The sequence below is a fragment of the Zonotrichia albicollis genome, chromosome Z (genome assembly GCF_047830755.1).
Source record: "Zonotrichia albicollis isolate bZonAlb1 chromosome Z, bZonAlb1.hap1, whole genome shotgun sequence".
Classification (NCBI taxonomy): Eukaryota; Metazoa; Chordata; class Aves; order Passeriformes; family Passerellidae; genus Zonotrichia; species Zonotrichia albicollis.
The window spans coordinates 2986363-3001637 of record NC_133860.1 but is presented as its reverse complement, the minus strand read 5'-3'; the positions used below and the strand labels follow the sequence as shown (position 1 = coordinate 3001637).

The 15275-nt window shown below is 36.1% G+C and overlaps 1 protein-coding gene across 2 annotated transcripts in view; it reads right to left on the bottom strand.

Annotated features, from left to right (window-relative positions):
* TMC1 (transmembrane channel like 1) overlaps positions 1 to 15275 on the bottom strand; it is a 59774-nt gene that overhangs the window by 20449 nt on the left and 24050 nt on the right. For both annotated transcript variants that reach the window (XM_026795093.2, XM_074532998.1), the window contains 5 exons: positions 11915 to 12005; positions 11149 to 11230; positions 8154 to 8260; positions 5178 to 5276; positions 1454 to 1596 (listed from right to left, as the gene is read on the bottom strand). In XM_026795093.2, the coding sequence (XP_026650894.1) occupies positions 1454 to 1596; positions 5178 to 5276; positions 8154 to 8260; positions 11149 to 11230; positions 11915 to 12005 (522 nt within the window). The remainder of the gene's footprint in view (positions 1 to 1453; positions 1597 to 5177; positions 5277 to 8153; positions 8261 to 11148; positions 11231 to 11914; positions 12006 to 15275) is intronic.

Genomic DNA, 15275 nt, shown 5'->3' with positions numbered 1-15275 from the left:
GTCTTACCCATGAGAGTCAGATATCACAAAAGGTTCTTGATAAAGTCTGCCCTGCTTCTGATTTATAGGCTATGGCATTTCCTTCTCAAGAGTTTCTAATGAAATTTTGAACATTGTGGTAAGAATATAATTTCTTTGCAATCACAAATGTTTCAGTTTTATGTTATACACTACAAGAGTTGAAGAGTGGAGCCCTACATCTAAATATTTGCCCTAAATAAAATAATAGTGCTTATAGTCCTCACTATCTCTTTCACATAAACCTTTCTCTGTTCTCAGTCAACAGCAGAGAAATGATACCACCTCCTGCTACATTGCTTTTAGTTTCTGTCCTCACTGTGCTTATTTCTGGAGAAACAGAAAAGAGCAGAAGATGACAAGAACTCTCATATGACTAACTAAATATTGGTCATTATTAGTGCCATATGGCCAGATGGAAAATTAGCACATACAATGTATTTTTTTTCTTAAGGATATTCCTTTGTTTTGATCTAGGGGATTTTCCTGCTATCAGGAATATTTTTTTGTCTGAGTGAGAGTCATTGAAATAAAATTGTCTGAGACTAAGACTTTTCTAATCTTGGTAGTTGTTTTATTAAAAATATTTAAAAACCAATTTTTGAACGAAATCAATTGCTATTTTATTGTACTAGTTTGTTTCCTCTCCAAAAATACCTATATTGACTGAAGACATTTTTTTTTCTCAAATGATTGTTGTCTTATGCAGGAAGCCAATTTGAAAGTAGAACATGAATTAATCTAGTGCTCATGCAAGTGAAAAATACTGGCTTCAGAACAAAACAATGGAAATACACTAACTGCGTTTTACTCTATGTTTAAAGGTGTCTTTGAGTCTTGAACTGCAAGCTTCTTATTTTTTTCACAACAGGCTTTTTATAAAATCACTGCTAGACTTGTAGTACTGTGTTAGGTGGTCATCTTGCTTGAACCAAGGGTATTAAAGATTATATTAACTGGCAGCACTTACTATGAAGTGTGAGATACATGCAGAATTATTTGCCATATGCTTCTTCCTTGTGTTCTTCCTTCATAAAAGATTTTAACTCACATAAAGTCCCACTGAAGGTAGAATTATGGAATTTCCTGGATTTTAGCTGAAAATCTACTGGATGTCAAGTATTATAAAAAGATTGACTGACAGATCTCTTCCTCACTTTACACATTCATTTTTAGTTTTGAAGCTCAGGAGAAAACTGATTTGTTATTTCAGTAGATATTTATTCACACTTGCATAACACTGTAACAGAACTTCTGGTGCAGAATAGATAAAAGAATAGAGTTTGAACATGTCTTACATAACTTTGACCTTGCACTTGGTCTAGCATTGTCCTGTACTTAGAATTACTGCATTTTTAAAAAAAGTCTCCAGGGTCAACAGTGGAATTACCTGCCTTTTTAAATGTACTTTTTTCCAGAGCCAAGGAGAACTTACGTTCGAGTGACAATCATAAAGCTATAGCCGATAGACCCAACTCCAACAAGGAAATATGAAAGAGGCATCCTGAACTTGAGCCACCCAATTGTCCTCTGGTTATTGTAATAACCATAAAAGAGTACAGAATACTGTGCAAAGCCCTGAAAAGTCAGAAAAGAAATTATAATGTTACTTTGTTATACTTTTATATATAATGCATATAATCAGTAAGTGTGTCAATAGCAATATACTAAAACATTCATTTCAGTGAATTCAAATTAGTTGCAAATATCACTATAATAAAGCTCATAGGATAGGAATACCTTTATTTTAAAAAGACATAGGATATTTCGTAGCAACTTCAAAATCCTTTAGAACTGGTCATTAACAATCCCTCTACAATTTAATGAGTCAAAACTTCATCATCAACTTACTTCTTGTGAAGAAAGAAACACACTGTCTTACAAAAGTTGTTTTTCAGATTACTTGCAGATAAAATCCCATCTTTTAAACGTAATTTTCACCTTTCTAAAATTTATTTGCCTGAATTTGAGATGAAAATCTCATATGCCTTCTTTGTCTAATAACAGTTGTCTGCTGTTCATTGGGTGATCATTCAGTATATATGATAACCAACAGGTAGGGGCATTTTATAGGAGATTATTCAGCGTGTAATTATTTTGCACACTTAAACTCGATTCTAGGGCTGTAAAAAATGCAATATTAGTTCACTATCTTTCTGTGTAAATCAAAGTCTCTCTTCTTTTCTAAATATCATAATATGAATTTCCCTCTCTTCTACGAGTCAGACAGATGATTTTTCTAAATTTCAACAGCTCATTATTGACTGTAAAAAATTGCTGATGTCTGCATGGATCAAATAGTTAAATCTTCCTGGTAATTCTCAGGTTAGTGCAAGAACTGATCTCTTAGAAGAAGGCCAAAAGCAGAGCCTTTACCAAGACAGTTCAGTGCATGCACAACAGTGGTAAAACCTCCAGCTGAGTGTAAGAATTCCAAGTGCAATATGTAGTATTTCACCACAAAGTTGGGGGATAAACCATGCATAATTTTGACAGTAATACAGTAATAGGAAGGGTTGGTGAATTAAAAAAAACATTTGCTACCCTTGTTTTTCAGTTGCCTACTTTCCTTAAAATTAGTAACATCTTTCTCTTTTATTTTTTCCAAACAATCACTTGATTTATTGAAGCTTTTCCTATACATGAAATGAGTCTCAGCCTTATTTGAAAATGAATCTCAGGCTTATTTGAAAAACCTAATTCACAGTTCTAAGATGAAAATTAAATATTAATATATGGCACACATAAATATTATTCAAAATATCTTGATCCACATATCTCATTTTTCTTCATCTCTGACTAGATTTGAGAGATGTGCTTATGCATGAGGGATAAAAATATGTTCATCTCTAATAAGGCAAGTATTCTAATGGAGCATATTTCTTGCTAAGTATTAGTAAACCATCTACACCACTCAGGACACATTCAAATTCAATAGTATGTATATTGCATATTTTTGGTCACCTATAGCATCCTATAATTCCATTTTAGCCCAGGTTTCAATACAGCCTAATGCACTCTGGAAAACCTTTTGGATCCCCAAAATCATTAAAATGCCTTTTTAATCTCTGTGTTCTGCAAGTCAGGGGTAATTCCTGCACTGTGTATCATTCAGTTTGTTGATTCCACAGCACTTCAACGTAAGATTAGAAATAACTTCAATTCTGTAGAAGTGTGCATGGAAGATGTCTTTTACTCCTTTCTTGAGCCTAACATAAAAGACTACTGGTGGAATGTGTTACTGCAATAAAACTTGAGTCTCTAATATTTTATGACTGTATTATAATCTGAAAACTAGATGTGCAAATTTCATTCCAAGTAGAATATATCACAATCCAAATGTGCTTCCCTTTGCCATGTCAGTAATGTGAATCGAGCACAAGAGAAAGCAGAATGGGCATGTTGAGCGCATCTTTTCTTGTCTTAGAGAGTGGTATGTCCGTTTATAAACAGATGTCTCTGCCCAAAATAAGGTGACCATAAGAGACCATACTCTGAATTCGACAGCACAGATTTTAGTTAATGGTAAGAGTGAGGGGGAGAGAGACACACGGAGAGAGAAAGAAATGGGAGTGAGAGGGTGTAAGAGACAGAGAGAGAGAGAAAGAGGAATGGAGAGACAGAGAGATTGAGTAGAAAGGTAAAGATATCACTATCACCACATGGAGTCATGTGGCACCCTGCCAGTCCTTTTTCACCCTGGTCTTCTCAGTGAAGGAGTCCCAAGACATTCTTCTGTGGTATCCCCTTTATACAGTCCAAGTTCCAAGTGTCCACGAGTTTCGCATAACTTGGGATGGCATGTGGATAAACACTTGCTTCCTTTCTCACTGTTTGCCACAGTAGGAATTTGTGTCCAGGTGCTAACCAAACCTTTACCTCCCTTAGACCTGGAATTGACTACTGCAGCATCTGTGCTCATCTTGGGTTCCATTATGTTGGCTTTTCTAGTGGGGACAGTGTTTCCTGCTGCATTTTTTAATACCCTTATGTAGGGCTTGGAGTTCTTGGATTTTGTTGGAGTTTTGTTTAGGAGAAAATATTGATCAGTGATGTGTGGTCATTTATTTATAAATTACCTGGTATCATACAAGTGTTGCTAGCAGATGAAAGGTACTATTTCCTGTGATGTTTAAAGTACAGGGATGACAAGACACAGATGTCATTGTCTTCAGGGAGTATTTGACAATCTGACATGCCTCAAGAACTTTTTTTCCCCTCAATCTTTCAGGGGATCCATCTCTTTCATTGCCTAATTCCATGTTTATTATGTTTGCATGTGTTCCTTTTGTTAACTGCTACATTGTTACTTATTGTATTTTCTTCTTCACACCTGTCAGTTATTTCTGACAATTATTAAAAACTTTTCATGCCTTTCCACCGCGCCTTCATCCATCTTCTCTGGAACACATCTATTTTACAAGCTTTGTTCTGATATTCTGTATAAAGCTCTTCTAGCCTATTCTCTCAGCAAAATCTTCAAGTTGCTGTAATTCCTTTTTTGTCCAATATTTCCATGATATTTTTCTTTCTCATTTTATAATTTCAGTATCATTATCTAACTCACTAGCCACATGTTTAGATTTATTTTTACTGTCACTCAAATACACAACCTCTAATGCACAAGATTAAATGAAGTTTTAAGAAGCATTCACAGCAAAATGTTATATACATATGTTTTTAGAAAGATCTTCCAATGCTTTTTTATCCAAGAAGAATCCATCATTGACGTTGTATGCAATCAAAGGGATAAAATATGTGGAGTTCACTATTATTTTTAATGTATTTGCTTTTCTTTTTTCCTAATTCATATTGCATTTTAAAATTCAGAATCTTAATTATATAAAAGCAGAAGACAAAATTCACACTTCAGAAATGGAAACCCATTACCCCAGAATGACAAACCAGCTTTGAGATATTTCCCCACATGTCTTTGGATTGCTACATATACTGAGACATGCTTGCGAATATCAAGATTCATCATGTGTTTGTCTGAAAGAAACCTCAATACAGAGAGATTGTGAAAACAAATATGAAAAATAATTTTCTTGTGAATTATCTCCTGAAATACTTCATATTAAATAACTGAGCATTAAAGAATGAAGTAAGTGTGAATAAAAGTCATGTGGCTATGCAATATTTGAAGATCATGCACTTACACTAAAATCCCAGAGGGTAGCAAAATTCATAGCAGTTGCTTCTTCGGCTCTTGGGACAGTTTTTCTAGGCAAAGAGCCATATGGCTTACCCATCAAAGCCTGAAACCAAAAAATGACAGTCATTTATATTTTAAAGAAAAATAGCAGCAAAGGAAATGGACAGTAAACTTTCATTTCTTTGAAAGACTGGTTTTATGTTCCTAAACTCCCTAATGAGAAAAACCTACTTCTACAATTCCTTTTACTGCTCCTCACATTACTGATTGCAACTGTGCTTAGCATATGCATTCAGGGATGTGTTCTAAATTAAAGGTTCCTCTAGTATCAATGGATTGCTAACAGTGCCTCTTACATTGAAAGGCAAGAGAGAACTGCATCCATATTTGTCTAATGAGTGGTGTTTATCTTACAAAGACCAAAATTTTAATTTTTCTTGCATTATGGATTTTATTGGGATATTTCAAATGAAAAGAATGGGAAGATGTTAGGGAATCAGTTTTTGGATTCTGAAATTTTCCTTCCTTTTGCCAAGATGCTTGTTCAGGCACAGTATATCTCCTCATGAAGTCCTTTCCAGGCTCACCCTGAAAACTATTGGACATTTATTCTGTTTTGACTTCTAAGGAAGATCACAAAATGACAATGCAAGTATATGCTGAGTTGAAGTGGACCCACAAAGATTATCAAGTCCAACTCCTGGCCCTGCAAAAGATCATCTCAAAGAGTCACATCATGTGCCTGAAAGTATTTCCCAAAACCTTATTGAATCCTGTGACACTTGGAGCTGTGACCATTTCTATGGGGAGCCTGTTCCAGTGCCCAGCCATTCTCTGGATGGATCTTTTTCTGATATGTAACCTAAACCTCACCTGACACAACTTCATGCCATTCCCAAGGGCCCTGTCACTGTCACCACAGAGCAGTGCTGCCCCTCCTCTTCCCCTCATGAGGAAGTCGTAGATTGCGATGAAGTCTCACCTTAATCTTTTCTTCTTCAGGCTGAGCTCACCAAGTGACTTCAGCTGCTTCTCATACAGCTTTCCCTGGACGCCCTTCATGATTCTTTGGATACTCTCCAACAGCTCAATGTCTGTTTTATATTATTGCACCCAAAACTGCCCCCAGCACTCGAGGTGAGGCTGCCCCAGAGCAGAGCAGAGCAGGACAATCCCCTCCCTTGCCTGGCTGGCAATGCTGGGCCTGATGCCCCCCAGGACACGCTTGGCCCTCCTGGCTGCCAGGGCACTGCTGGCTCATGTCCAACTTGTCACTGACCAGGATGCCCAGGTCCCTTTTCACGGCACTGATTTTCAGCCTCTCATTCCCCACTCTGACCATGCATGCAGGGTTGCCCCATCCTAGTGCAGAATCTGGCACTTTCACTTGTTGGACTTCACATGGTTGGTGATTTCTCATTTCAGTAATTTGCTGAGATCTCCCTGCAGGGCTTCTCTGCCTTCAAGGGAGTCAACAGGTCTTCTCAGTTTTGGATCATCTGTGAACTTGCTTAGTATCCCTTCTACTCCTGAGTTCATTAAGGAGATGTTGAAGATCAGAGGGCCAAGAATGCAGCCCTGTGGAACCCCACAGGTGACAGGTCACCTGTCTGATGTCACCCCATTCACTATCACCCTTTGTGCCAAACCCCTGAGCCAGTTGCTTACCCACTCCATGATGTGTTTATCCAGCTGTGTGCTGCACACTTTATCCTGGAGGGAAAGACACTATTGAAAGCTTTTCTGAAGTCCAAAAAGAGTGCATCCACTGGCTTCTCTTGATCAACTGGTTAAGTTCCTTTTTCATAAAAGGATCATCATTTTGAAGAACAGGACTTTCCTTTTATGAAGCCATGTTGGCATTGAACAGTCACATTGTTCTTCAGGTGTTTTTCAATACCTCACAGAAAAAAACATCCCCATAACTTTACCAGGCTGAAGTGAGACTGACAGGCCTGTATTTTCAAGGTTCTCCTTCTTGCCCTTCTTGAAAATTGGAACACTTGCCAGCATCCAGTCAGCTAGGACATCTCCTAACTCCCAAAACCACTCATTGAGAGATGTTTTCGCAATGACATCAGATCATGAATCCCATCAAACCCTATAGATTGGTAGAGATCTACCTGGAGGGATTATGCTACTGAAATACTGGGCTGGGAAGTTGTTGGAAATTCCTATCTCTTTCTTATCTGCCCTCTACAAAAAATGAGAAAGATAAGAGGAATATGGGATATTAAAATCTGGGAGATGGCACAATAATTTTACTTCCATAAAAGCCCTGCTTTTAGAAGGGCAAAATGATGGCTCAAAGAAACCATCCTTGAATTTCTTTGAAAGTATTACAAAGAATAGGAAGTATTACATTTCATAGAAGTAATTTATGTCTGATTCCAATATCTGCTCTATGTACCACTCTTAAAAGAGGTGTTGCACAGTGTGAAGTATGAGACGTCTCTCATGACTTTATAACCCTGTTATGCCTTACCAACATGTGAGTGTTACATCTGGAAGGATCCTCTGAGCCTCATGAGGATGCATCTTTCTATTGCAATTCACATTTAGACAAAATTGTCCCCCTGGAGTTTTCTTAGTCTCAGTTCCTCTACTTTGTTATGCACAGAACCATCAAAACCAAACAACCAAACAAAAAACAAACAAACAAACAAACAAACAAACAAATCCACTTCCCCAGACAACAAAGAACCCCCATATCTATGTCATCCCAGACTTCAAAAACCATTTCAGAAGACAACTCTAAATATATTTTTACATTTTCCCATCCTGTTTAATTCAAGACATCTCTCTGTAGAGACAACTGCCCACAAAGGAAGCCCTTTTTTACAGGCTTAGTAAAGTCTAATTCTTGCAAATGGAGCATAAAGAGACTAAAAACATTTTAAAAGCTTCAGACCTATAAAATCTCACTGCAAAGATAGAAACCCTTATGGCAATCCTCAAAGATAATTTAAAAGACTCCCACCTCAGGCACCATTACAAGACCACAGGTCAATCCAAATAGAATCATATTTATTCCATACATCCAACGCAAGAATATGAAATAAGATGCTACTGATGAGCCAAAGTGACCTGTGAAAACATGAGATGAGATTAAAAGGCAGATAAGCTGGTCTTTTGAAGTTATTTTATCTAAGGATGCACAAAACTTATTAAAAAAAAGTAAAATCAAGAGAGGCTTTTACACATTTGATGGATTCACATTTAAATTAATTTAAAATTCTAATTAATTCTAAATTTAATTTATTTTAATTTTTTTCTGTATTACCATACTTCTAATAAATTTTTGCATATTGCATACTTGATGTCCTGAGATGGCTGAAAAAACAAGAACAAAAATATAAAACTGTAGTTAAATAGACTTCCTAGTGTCATATAAAAGCTGTGATGCTTGGTATTATTAAGCAATCTCTAGAAGTATCTTTCAATTTTTATTTTTTTCCTGTCTGATGTGGATTTTAAGCATTCTTGACATGCTCAACCAGAAACAGCCCAGTTTTAATGGGAAGCAGTGCAGAATTAGCCAGCAAGGAAAGTCTTTCCAAGATGATAAAATGCTTGTCAGTGCTGTTATAAGAGTGCTGACCAGATTTTTTTCACTAGAGATTAAAAACATTATCTGCAAGTGTTACTACCCTTTCCTTCTCTTATCTTCTGTTTATGTCCTCCATCTGTAGCCAGATGTGCAGGCAGTCCCATCTCTAGGTGAAGTATTTGACCTGAGACACCCCTGACCCAGACTTGTGCACAGATTACAGGCTGGAGGGGAAGCAGTGAGAACCAAAAGCCTGTTTTACCCATGCTCTGAAAGTCAGGCCAAACAAAAATAAAAGCTCAGATTCAACCCCAGTTTGCTTTAACACAGTTATGCTGACTACAGGAGAGCTGTCAGTTAGAAAAGTACTAGGTTTCAGTTCCATTACTATTCATTTTCACAGGAAAAATTGATCTTTCAATAGGTTTTTCATACGGTCTAGTTTGGCAGCATGGAGCACACTGATAGCAAATGAAAAGTAAACCTCTCTGTTCAGAGACACTTATTTATATCATTATTTCCAAAGTCTTTTGCAGACATGTAACACATTCTGTCAGCCTGTAATATGAAGTTAATATATCTTGTGTTATTTGGGATGCATATATTCATATATGCATATATTACTATAAGAGCTCAGTTGGTAGAAATTTTCATACACTTAAATAGGTATAAACCCAAAATATAAAAAGAGGCTAACTAAGAGACATTTATCACAGCTGTGCAAAGGAAGGAACAAGCTATTCTGTCAAGGATTTCAGTATTTTGAATCTGCTTTATTCACTGTTCAGAATTAAACCATCATTTTGTAATTTTGTGTGAAGTGGCCAATCTCAGCAGTGACCAACATATTGGGAAGTCTGGGGAGAGGTATAAATCAAGAGACTTTGAGTTAGCCTATCTGGTTGTGAGATGCAGATGACCCAATTATAACCAAACTATAGCCCTTGGGGGATACTATTGACTCAAAAAATACAGTGCAGGAAATTATGAAAATTTCTGATTTCAGGTTACTTTTGTAGACCTCTCCATGCCCCATTATTTCTTGGGCTCAAATCCTAATATCTCTGTTGTATTGGGAATACCTTCTTTTCATGCACTGAGTTATAGTACTTGTATCTGTTACCCTGATGAAACCTCTGCTATTCGTGCATTTGGAATATTTACAGTGAGGTAATGTGTTGCAGAACCTGCATCAGTATAGTTACTGCGAGCCAATGCACAGACTTTATTCTTTTTCACCAATCAGGCAAGAAAAGACACCTCTGGTAAGTAAAAAGCTTAACTATGGATGAGGACAATTTAGCCATGACTGCCCTCAGCTGCATTTTCAGAGTGGGCCTGCAACAGGGGCCTGCAACAGGGAACACAGAAAATATCACAAATGGACTGCAGTAGCTGTGAACAAAACCAGCCCAAGTTTCACCAGCATTTTTAATCCACTCTAAGGTGCAAGGTGTTCTGTGTATGAATGAAATAGTTCTAAGTAGTCTTTAGCCATCATTTTCTGCACCCACAGTCTCACCGCACAAGGCATTGGCATGAAGATTGGTGTGCATTTTATAAATTTCATCAGTGGAATAGGATTTGCCCTGTCCCAACACCCTGTCCCAACACAGGTCAGTGTGATTCCCATTAAGTCCTTTTGCACAGATAATTCTGAATACCTGTTCTGTAAAGAAAAGAAGCATTTGTATTTTTTAAATATAAATATTTCATTCATTAGTCAACTTCTCCTTTAAACATCAAAGCTGCAGCATCAGATTCACCTGTTGTCTGCATAAGGATACAGCACAGCTTGATGCCCTAGGTTCTGAAACCAGTCTCCCTGTTCTAGAAGGGATTTGCATCTTGAGGAAGGGAGCCTACCATTCATCACTGGAACTTCAACACAAAACTGAATTGTGACAGACCCCTACTCTCAAATACACCCATAGTACCAACTACACTGCCTCATTCATATATGAGGCATCCAAGACCAATATTGCACTCTCTATGTTTTGTTATGTGTCTTACAATAAGAGAAAGACAACTTACATGAAGTTCAATATAATAAAAAATAGCAGCAGAAATAATTGAAAGATTTGCAGTATAGCCTATATAGTATAATTTGTAAAAAATAAATACAGACAAAATTAAGTGAAGGTGAATAAAGTGAATGGCTAAATCCCAATTAAACTTTTCTAGGATTAATTTCAACACTGGCTCTTTAACTGCTACCTATATAGTGACAATTTTAATCTGTAAAGTGATACACTCTGAAGAGAATTTTCAACTAGTTATGCTATCAAGTTTAATAAATATTAGTAAAAAAATAAATACTCATTGATTTTAAACTATACATTGACTACAGATGCATATACTAAAAAAAATTATCATTTGGCAGACATCAGAAATATCATGCTAGATCCTATTCTTACTTACTTACTTTCAATCTCCTTAATTTTCATTTCCCAGGGTATGCAGGCTGTCTTAAAATTTTCAAAATCTCTTTGAAATTTCATCCATTTCTGGAAAGAGTCACAGGAAAAAAAAAAAAAAAAAAAAAAAAAAAAAAAAAAAAACCAGAAACCTCAGCATCATCTCAGTGCCCAGATGCTTGGTTCTTCTTGAGCTAATGTAAGCCCTTAATCATCCACAAAATCCATTGGCAGAATCCACAAAGTAATTGTTTGTGAAGAGCCATCTCCTTTTGTTTATTTTAATGGCTTCTACTGGATTTGTGTGAAGCTCCTATTTCTACCACAAGAAGAATTATTACCTAATCACTTCCTTTCATGCCAATTTTTTCTTTTTCTTTTTCTTTTTCTTTTCCTTTTCATTTTTTCTCATTTTTTCTCATTTTTTCTTTCTCTTTCTCTTTCTCTTTTACAGAGGGCTGTCTCAAGGGAAAAACTGAACTTTGGATTCAGTCCACACAAATACCCAATCCACACCAAGACACATTAGCTGTCACAAGATATTGAACCCTTGCAAACTTATGTAAAACAGCTGATTTTTGTTTTGATGACAAGTTTCAAAAATCAAACCATAAGCTTTTGTTAGAAATATTTTCATGCAAGAGCAGTGAAAATAAAAGCTAAAAATCCATAGAGAGACAAGGAACACTACTGTGGAAGATGAGTACCCATGGCAATAATCTCCAGAAGTCTTCCCATCAGCTTTACAGGAAGTTAGTGAAACAATTAGTGTACCTTCATCATCATCACTTTGTATGCATAGAATTTTTTTCCTTTTCCTTTTCCAAGCGCACCTTCAAACTTCTCAACAAAAAGCTGTGCTTCCCTGGAAAATGAAGGCAAAAGAGAGATATAGATTATTTTATACTAAATTTTATATTGTCTCTATCATATTAATGTTATCTTTTTACTCCTCATAAAATCTTGTTAACTTAGTAAAATTTGAAGCTCAGCATTTTTGTATTTTGCAGAAGACTCTATATGTAATGTATATGTAATGCAAAAATACAAGCAACTTCATTCACCTGATCTGATACAAACATATTTGGAGCTCTCAGATTTGCCTATGTCCAGTCAAGGTTACCAAATATGTTTAATCACAGTAAGTCAGTAAACTGGCTTTTGCAGCTCAGCTACTGCCCATTTATGTGATGCAGAAAGAGTTATTCCTGTTATTCTGACAGCTGTTTCAAAAGAAGAAAGAAGCATCTTCATGGGACACTGTGGATCCTTGGCTGTGATCACCTTTCTTGCTTTCTGAAATCCTTTGCTTTTTCCTGCTTTTCTAATCTCTCCCTTGTTCTCCTCTTTGATAGTGAATAAAAGTCAATAACCATTTTAACTACCAACATTTTATCTCTTTTGTGTCTTAGTCATGCTCTTTGACCCTCTCCCCTCTGTTTTCTGAGCTTAGGATGCATTCCCAGGGAGAGACATGTGTACACTAGAGTTTTGGTTCCCTTTGCCCACCCTTCTCAGTACTACATTTAATTTAGCCCTTCTGAATTTCTGTATGTATTTTCTCTAGCTATACCATTCCCAGAGTAATTGCTTTCAAACAGAGCTTCACTGGTCCCCATAGGGCTAAAATTTTGCCTATAGAGATATAATTTAAATAATATAAAGATGAAAGGAAGAATTTTAAACTCTTTTTAAAATGCATAAAGTCCATGGATTAAAACAATAAAGAGATGATTTCCAGTGCATTCTAATGTTTCCTCTATTTAATCCAATTTCCATGTGTGACTTTCCACTAAGTTTCTCCTGAGAAAATATGCTCTAAAGGCTAAATGTCCTAAACCACTGGAAAACAGACTAAGGATTCTTAAGTCTCAGTGTACGCACAATGCTGTAAACTGTTTTGTTGTCACACTGTATAACTTCAAAGCACTATATATTATGTTTATTATTATTATATTGTATTGTACAAAGCATCTAGAAGAAGGTAGACTATTGGGAAAATACTAATTGTAATGCATATTGGTATTGATACACTTTTCTTTCTTTCCAGAACTACCAATAAGCTTACCAAGTGAAATTAATTATCATGCTTATATTTTCTGCTCATATATTTTATACAAGGAAGGAAAAACATAGTTTTAAACAGCAAAATCTGGCAGTGCTAATGACAGTATAGCAGTGTAGTTGAAATACAAGAGAAATACAAGAGAAATAAAATTATGTGAGAAGAAGGCCATTAGCCATGACATAACTTTTCTAATTTAATGGTTAAAAATCTCAACATCTCTAAAAGTAGCTGTGTATTTTAGAAACTGCAAATGCTTAGAGTAATCTTCAGTCTGAAGATCTATCAAAGCTTTTCACAACTTAGACATCCACTGCAACAGTTGCTTTAACTTGCAGTACCAAGGATAAGCACACATAAGTGCAAAATTGAGTTATTGAATTTAATTTTCAGTTATTGAGAGCTTTCCTTATTTGAGAGTCCTCTGAGAACTCTCCCCTTCCAAGTGCTTTCACCCAAACCCTGTTGGTGAAACATCAGGGCCAGTATAAGTTCACCTGGCCTTCTCAGGACTACTGCATGCATTTTCCCTCATTTGAAATTATGAATGCTAATCTAATCACCTTTTTTTTTTTCTCTCTATAGCAAAAGTAAAGCAAAGATTCAGATTGGAAAAGATAAAAATACACAGCCACCCCCACAGCCACAGAGCCCACCTATTGATCACATCAAACATGTTTCTTGACGATCAAGTCAGTATACTTTTGAGAGTGTCGATCCTTTATTTCCAATCCTGTTCTTCTAGATCACATTTGTATTCTGGATTGTTAAATCTGATCTTTCTGTATTTACCTAGTACTGACACTGACTGAGGATTCTTTATTTTCCAAGCCACTCTGAGTCCTTTACGACATACTGCTCATATATCATTTTTTCATTTTGATTCTCAGAATAATCAATTACATTTCAGCCCTTCCAAGTGAGTAGCAGAAAACAGATTAATTCTGCTTCAGGAAACCTGTGTCCAAGGGTTGCCTTTAAACCCAAGCCTCAGGATCAGAAATCTTAATACTCTGTCAACAGATATAAGGACATCCTGACAGCAGATGGCAGCTTCCTCCTAAATTCAGTAGACAGGGCTGGAACAGTGCCATAAAAGCAGGAAGACTCAGTAAACTGCATACCTACCAATCTCTCTGGTCAGCATACTATATTCTACTATCACTTCTATCACTGCATAATTCAGGTTTGTTCATGAAAATTTTCTGAAATCAAAACCTACAGCATAGAAAACTTGTGTTTTCAGTCACTAATTATGTTATGTTGCAGAATATGAAATTTTCAAATTTTAAGTTGGGTTTTTTTTCAGAGTGAAGCAGTAAGTTAGAAATTTAAGAACATAATGTGAAAACAGCAATAAATACATTTAAAAAACCTTGATAGCATATATGAGTACTTTTTACCTCTATAGCTTTACATCAAGCTCTCCACAAACTTGTTCTGGTATAAAATAAAGCTAAGCCAAAACAGGAAGGAATTTTCCACTATCAAATTCCTAAAAAAAAAAATTATCTTAAACACCTTTTTGAATTGTTTTAAATTAATACTGTAAGATTTTCTACTAGAACTAGTTTTTCTTATCCTCATCTGCCTCCTGGACTCCTGTCAAACAATCTTTCAAGTGTTATCAGTATTTTATCTTTTTCTTCAGGACAAACCAAGAAATTGCTTTTTGGAGGTGGTGATCTGGACTATAGATCTTATGCTGTGATGCTCTTGAATGCCTTCCTGGATTCTGCTTTGCCAGTGGCTGAAATTTTGTCTCTTCTTGCACCCCATCATTCCTAAAAGTTTTATAACATATTTTCATTGATTTTGTTTTGGTTTCTCTGCATTGGATCATGGTTGCATCACAAACAACCATTTCTTACTCATTGGTTTCAAGTGCAGTGAACTGAGTTGCACAAGAAAGACTGGACCAAGAAAACTGTTGGATTCACATGTGCACAATATTTATGAAGATATTTTCATGTTTCATCATGGAAGCATGAAGCAACTTTCACTTTCACTTTCCTAGTGAATTGCTTTCCCATACTAAAAAGTCCAAATGGTGGACTTGCAGTATCATTT